At 45.2% G+C, this 7,033-nt stretch overlaps 1 protein-coding gene across 1 annotated transcript; it reads right to left on the bottom strand.

The window, feature by feature from the left end:
• Positions 1 to 245: 245 nt before the first annotated feature.
• On the bottom strand, positions 246 to 3,201 carry LOC144123368 (adult-specific rigid cuticular protein 15.7-like). Its single transcript, XM_077656210.1, has 3 exons — positions 3,154 to 3,201; positions 2,195 to 2,284; positions 246 to 1,054 (listed from the first exon to the last, which is right to left on the bottom strand). Exons 1-3 carry the CDS (start codon positions 3,163 to 3,165, stop codon positions 770 to 772), a joined length of 387 nt encoding a protein of 128 aa, XP_077512336.1. The 5' UTR covers positions 3,166 to 3,201; the 3' UTR covers positions 246 to 769.
• Between the last annotated feature and the right edge of the window lie 3,832 nt (positions 3,202 to 7,033).

Here is a 7,033-nt window from a genome sequence, read left to right as displayed (position 1 = left end):
AGGAATTGTGTCTGGGATTACTTGCGTAGATTTAGGCGTTCCGCTGGAATGGCACAGTAGATTATGTTCAACACGCTGATCGGGCACAGATACTGGACTAAATGGTGCAGCGGACTCTATTCCTAACGGTGGAAAACAAACACAGACAGAGAGACAGAAAAAACGCATAGCAGCATGCAAGCACAGGCGAGACGATAGAATTCTTAGAAAGGATTGAAATGACGACGAGGTGTACATCTTTTAAAGCATCGTTTGTTTATTTTCGCTCTCTTTTTTACATGACGTGTAAGGCGGCCTTTGTTATTCTTGTCATCATTGGTTGAGCCGTACATAAACCGGGTTCGTCTTCATTCCTCAGAGATCCTTGTTCGGCAAATAGCACACAAATGGACAACACAGCTTTATTGCGTCGCGGTCGGGGGAGTGTTATTTTTGTAGCTAACTAAAGCAACGCGCTGAAATGGGGTACAAAAATTACACACGGCAGACATTTCTACAGAAACTTTTGAGTTGCTGCATTTGAACTTCATCCGTTTATGTATGTTTAGTGCGTGTTAGTTAAGTAGTTAGCATGATATATTATTTAGTTTTATGAATAAGCGGAATCTGCACTGCTGTGACAATTATTCTTCCCCCGATTCTCAGCTGTGGACAAAAAGAACGGTCATTTTAAACCCCGTTTTCTGTAATGCTCCTGAAGTCACTTCTTTAGTGTCTAGCTCAGACATACGAATTACGTCGGCAACAACGCGCTATCACCAACGAAGATCTAGCCGTAATAGCCGTGTCCATAGGCAGGCACGGCCTTCCCGTGGGCCGAGTGGTAAGGCGCGGCGGCGGGCAGGCTGCTCTTGGTGCCTGGCTCGTTGGTGTTGATGACGGCGCGGAAGCCCAGCTTGTCGGCCACGTAGTGCACCCGCCGGTGGCGCCCGTCCGCGTCGGCCAGGTAGTACGAGCCTTGCACGGCGCCGTACCCCGAGCCGCTCTCGTGGCGGCCGTTGGCCGCTCCGTAGCCGTTCACAATGTCGTAACCGAAGCCGTAGTGGCCGTAGTCCTGGATGAGAAAGGGAAACTGCAGGCTCGCACAAAGTGTGCGGGGTGAACTGTTCCTGGTGGAGGTGGTGGTGTAGATATACAGGCGCGATTATCCTTACAGAATCCTGTCGGCAACTGCTCCGCATGAGTCACTGATTTAAAACAATGCGTCCATATTACTGACCCAGTAGACCAGTGTCCTCTAAAAAGTTCAACAGTGATCGTGACACTAATCGTCGCTTGGTTCAGGAGCCCTCAGGGTACACGATGCATGAGAAGTCATCCATGAGAACGTTCAGTATCGTTAGGCTTGCAGATGATGCGTTAGTCTTTTAAGTACAACTAGAAATTTGAGGGTTTGACTTTAGTTGGCATTGACGTTACAAAAAAAAGGCGAAGTGGTAAGCTATCAAAGAAAAAAAATTGGCGATGGTTTAGCTCTGGTTAAACCTGGAGTGACGCGATAGCTGCAGCGGGCCGAGTGGAACTTGGTCACGTGACAAACCACGTGACGAACCACGTGATCAGCCACAGTGCCGACCTGCCGGCAGCTGGTCCGCATCACGTGACCAACCACGTGACAACGTGGCGGCGCAGCCGCAGGGTGCAGCGCCGCCACAGGGTTGCTGTGCCGCCACAAAGTTGCAACGCCGCCACAGGATTGCAGCGCCGCCACAGGGTTGCAGCGCCGCCAGCGCCACGGCGCTGCCACGTCGAAGGTTCGGGAACCTACCGTAATGTAGCTATCACTACAAAATTTGAAAACCAACACCGCTTCAATAGCCCGAACAATGACTTCGTCTTAACTTCTATTGATTCATTGTTTCAGATGGCTGGAGGCTGGAGGCTGGAAAGACACTGCCTCCACAAAAATAGGTGGCCTGCATGTTCGCTTTCTCCTTTTTAAATCTACTGTGTAAAAGGAAATATGCGACAAAGGAAGAGGTGCTATACTGGGAAAATACTAAAAAGAATGTTTTGTCTCAAGTGAAGCAAAAGTAAAGATCAAAATAATAAAAAAATATTTTCTTACCCTGTCCTTCTAAGCAAAACTAATTCCACTGACTCGGTGTATCGCGGTTAGTTAATGAAATTAACAAAAGAGCTAGTCGCAGCCAGTATTTGGTATATTTGTGTGACAGATGAAAACTATACAAACATCTTGTTTCCTGTAGGTCCTGCTGTTTCCACCGTGGCCACCGTAGCCTCCTGCGATAACCAGCGCCGCTAGGGCCAGCACGACTGTCAGCTGAAAAAAAGCGTAGTCACGCACAGTCAGTGAAAAACTTTCTCGTGTTAAGCCAGTAACTAAGCAGTGCCGCGAGAATTAGCATTAACTACAGGCTTAAGTTAGTAAGGCAGCAGGAGAGGAAACTGGCTTTTTAAGCATGTTCAAGTGAATAAAGAAAAATAATTATGACGTTTAGAACAGTCTACGACACACTGGACACAACTAAAAAATGAAAAAAAGAGAGATTAAGGAAGAAAAATGTTCACAGCGCAATTTTTGTGCCCACCTCCTTCTTACATTGCACAGTGTCGTCATGTCAATTCAATAATCGCAAACCCTGCGTTTTACAGGCGCGCAAAACCGGCACCGCCATTCTTAATTTCCTCGGTCTGTAGAAATCCCCAATAGGGTCGCGTCCTTCAATCTGTAAACCTTTTTTTGGCCCTTGACGGTCAGCAGTTATCTAAATCTTCAATAACTAACCACCCGAGATCCAGGGTCGACAATGTAAGCAGCAAAGTTGAATAAAGGTAGAACCGAACGCCAAGTGCGCCAGAAAGGTAGCCATTCTAGAAGGCTTCGCCACTTGAATCAACTCTGCTTTCACCTACGACAGACTGTGTACGAGGCGCAACACCCAACTATCTCGGTGGAAGAGGCCGCCTTAATTATTCTCAAAGCCACAGAAGCGAGGCTATGCCGCTCCTGTCGCTCGGCTGGCAGGACGAGTAATCCACTCGCACCAACTTGGCCAGCCCAACTGACTTTGATTCAGGCACGCACCGCGCGTTCGCTCCAGCGACGCCGCTAACGAGAAGTGGCGGGGCTTCCCAGCTCGCGCCGCTTTTCGCTACGTGTCGCCGTTGGCTCGCAGTGAAGGGGCTTACCTGAGCAAGCATGGTGGCTGTAGCGGGTTCCGGGCAGGGTCTAATAGGTGTCAGCGCGGGGGCGCACTTTTATACAGAGGCCAGCGGAGGAGGAGAACACGTTTGAAAACACCCTGGCGTCTTTAGCTTTTATTATTCTTTTTTCAACTCGAAGAGACAAGTTTCCAGTTTGCCTGCTGGGTGCCACTGGCTAGGAATGCTGGCCTTTGTATGTTTCACTTTCTGTGTCACTCTGGGTCGAACTGGCGTGAGTAAGACACGCACGTAAGCCTCTTACGCACGCAAGGTGTCAGGTATACCGGCGATAGATTTGGGTGCCCTCGACGCGAGAGAGTGTATGAGGACATGCTTGCAGACACATTGACTAAAACAGGATTTTCGTATTAGCCGTTTTACGCCTTTCATCATTTTCAGCCACTTTTAATTTTTTAACGATCCTTGGTAAAAAACTGCAGCTTGATTCTTCGTAAACAAGTAGTATCGAGTAAGTTGGCCCGGTTTCGAACGCGCGTAGTTATGAAAGCTTTTTTTTATGTCACACGGGTTTCCTACGGTGTAAGCTAGAAAGCTACGGTCGTGCGAGGCAATGAAAACTATTTACGCTTTCATTGAACAAATGTGACAAATTTAGCGCAGATCTGTAACTTTTCATGCGGATTTCAGAACTGCACTTTAATTTTACCCAGCTTCTATATCTGTTGAGTAAATACAATAAACACTCTACTAATAAAGTCCTCTCCTGTGCGAGAAATATTTAAGAAGAAAGTGCTGAAGCTTCTGTATAAGCACGTTAAAAAAGCCCTGTTTTGCCTAATAACTCCCTTTATTATTGTTGTTTTTTCGATTCTCAGTACTAATAGTAATAAACGTTAAACTCCATCAAGCATAATAGCGTGAAAATGTTGTTACAAATACAACTTTAAAAACCTGTTTCTTGAGCACACAGAAAAATTTAACTTTACTGCACTCCCCAACGCCTCAGGATTCATTCACAAAAAGTAGAATCATTCTACCTTGATTTCTTACGAAATGCCGAAGAGATGAGTGATAGAAACCGTAGAAAAATTGAGGGTTGAGAAAATTAGCCTCCAACTTTATTTCCTCATATGCCTTCATTCATCGCCTCGCTGTTTTGCTTTCGACGGGAGAAATGGAGCTCTGCCAAAAGCGGGAGCTTTGGTGCTTTCTTTCCAGGGGCACAATAAGACGATGGTGCTCCCGCGCTGGAAGCTGGCGGAATTCTCCATTCGCCGGGTCCATGACAAGCGCGATTCGCGAAAAAATTTTGACGATGGCACATGACAAAAAGGCCATTTTTCTAAATTGCTTCTGCGTAATTCTGGATGATTTTTTCACGCGTGAGGCGAAATCCCGAGGGTTACAAAATAAATAAATAAATTCAGAATCCGGAAATTCTGCAAAAATTGGCTCCTTTCTTTTCTTCATCTTCAAGCTACAGAACTTTCTCACAGTATGCGTAGTTGATGAAACATTCGTCCTTGTACCGGGCTCAAGCACAATAACTAGGACAGCTAGCAGATGGCAAGGCGAAGTCTATCTGATTAACAAACAAAACAGGGAACGATACTTTTGTAAAATATTTAGGGGAAAATTAAGTTCGTTTCAATAGGCTAATTACTCGTCAACACTCACCTCAGTCCAGCCATACAACTACAGAAAAAGAAACTGCAGGCCCTTCTAAGGATCTCTAGCAGTTGAATAAAACTTCGTCCTGCCCCGATGCCAAAGCAAGCAACTACCGCCTGCATGGGCAATCCATTGCTTTTGTAAATTTTCTTTTTAAGCGGGCTTTTAGGCGTTGCTTTTAAGCTTTTCTTCTTAGCTGTGTGGATTCGCTCGGGTAGTTGCTAATTTGTAGCTATTTCCTTAAATGAAATGTGCTCCGCGTTGGAAGCAGGAGGAGGAGCATACCGTGAGGTTAACCAGGACAAGAAACCAGTTTGCTATCCTGCACTGGGGTTAAGGTGATGAGGGCATATAAAGGCGTATGGGAAAAGGAAGTGGAGAGGAAAATGAAGTTAGTAAGCAATTATCGTTCCGCAATGTCGCGGCCTGTCGTAAACCCGGTCGCCCTAAATAAATGGAGCACTGCCAGACAGGCCTTCACCACCGACGATCGGTGCTGTGAATCAAAGTGGAGCATTAATCAAAGTCTGATCGCATTAATTGAATTTGCATTCAGTGTATTTTAATTAAATCCTAATTGAATTTTATAGAATATAATTGAATTTTAATTGAATAATAATTGAATCATATCAAGTGATTTGATTCATTACTCAAAGTGTGATCGGTGCACCACATTTAATGCAAATTATATTAATGCTGTGCAGTGATAATGGCACAGGGTATGTTGACGAGATGCCCAAGGAACTGAGTTCGTTACGCAAATGGATGGTTTTACGCCCTGTGCTTCCACCGAAAGCGGTTGTGTGAGCACGGAACTGCACAAGGATGGACGGAAACCATGACTGAACACGTGTCTTATGGATTCACACCCCAATCTGTAGATCTAACGAGACGAATCTTTAGAGGACCGCATTCTTGATAGCGATCGACAGGTGTCCTAAGAAAGCGCATTGGGACTCTAGAGTTGTCGCCACGGCAATGCCAGAAATTGACACACCAGGCAATAAAGGGAGTCTGAAAATATATTTCATCGATGTTTGTTACGACGCAGAACGCGAAAAAGTCGTGCGTTTCAAAACTATTACCTTCTGTTAGGACCGATGCTTCAGCTGAGCTCGCATTATTCGCGTGCTCGGCTGCTTCGAAGCTTCTGGCGCTGAATTCTGGCATGTACAGCAGTCTGTTTCTTGATGAAGACATATTACAACCGAAAAATACGAGACGATGATCTTACACCCATGGTGTATGCGTGATGAAGACATACTATAACCGAAAAATACGAGACGATGATCTTACACCCATGGTGTATGCGTGATGAAGACACACTATAACCGAAAACTACGAGACGATGATCTTACACCCATGGTGTATGCGTGATGAAGACCTACTATAACCGAAAAATACGAGACGATGATCTTACACCCATGGTGTATGCGTGATGAAGACATACTATAACCGAAAAATACGAGACGATGAGCTTACACCCATGGTGTATGCGTGATGAAGACATACTATAACCGAAAAATACGAGACGATGATCTTACACCCATGATGTATGCGTGATGAAGACACACTATAACCGAAAACTACGAGACGATGATCTTACACCCATGATGTATGCGTGATGAAGACCTACTATAACCGAAAAATACGAGACGATGATCTTACACCCATGGTGTATGCGTGATGAAGACACACTATAACCGAAAACTACGAGACGATGATCTTACACCCATGGTGTATGCATGATGAAGATATACTATAACCGAAAAATACGAGACGACGATCTTACACCCATGGTGTATGCGTGATGAAGACCTACTATAACCGAAAAATACGAGACGACGATCTTACACCCATGGTGTATGCGTGATGAAGACATACTATAACCGAAAAATACGAGACGATGATCTTACACCCATGGTGTATGCGTGATGAAGACACACTATAACCGAAAACTACGAGACGATGATCTTACACCCATGATGTATGCGTGATGAAGACCTACTATAACCGAAAAATACGAGACGACGATCTTACACCCATGGTGTATGCGTGATGAAGACATACTATAACCGAAAAATACGAGACGATGATCTTACACCCATGGTGTATGCGTGATGAAGACATACTATAACCGAAAAATACGAGACGATGATCTTACACCCATGATGTATGCGTTCGGGGTACAAGTGGCGTGAGAGTTAATATAAGTGTGGGAGAAACTGTAGGG

The sequence above is a fragment of the Amblyomma americanum genome, chromosome 3, assembly GCF_052857255.1.
Source record: "Amblyomma americanum isolate KBUSLIRL-KWMA chromosome 3, ASM5285725v1, whole genome shotgun sequence".
Lineage (NCBI taxonomy): Eukaryota > Metazoa > Arthropoda > Arachnida > Ixodida > Ixodidae > Amblyomma > Amblyomma americanum.
Note: the sequence above shows the minus strand (reverse complement) of the source record. Positions and strands in the feature narration are given on the sequence as shown.

Coding starts and splice junctions, on each gene's coding strand:
- LOC144123368 (XM_077656210.1), bottom strand. Junction 1,055..2,194: donor GGACCTACAGGAAACAAGAT/GTTTGTATAGTT, acceptor TTTCTCATCCAG/GACTACGGCCACTACGGCTT.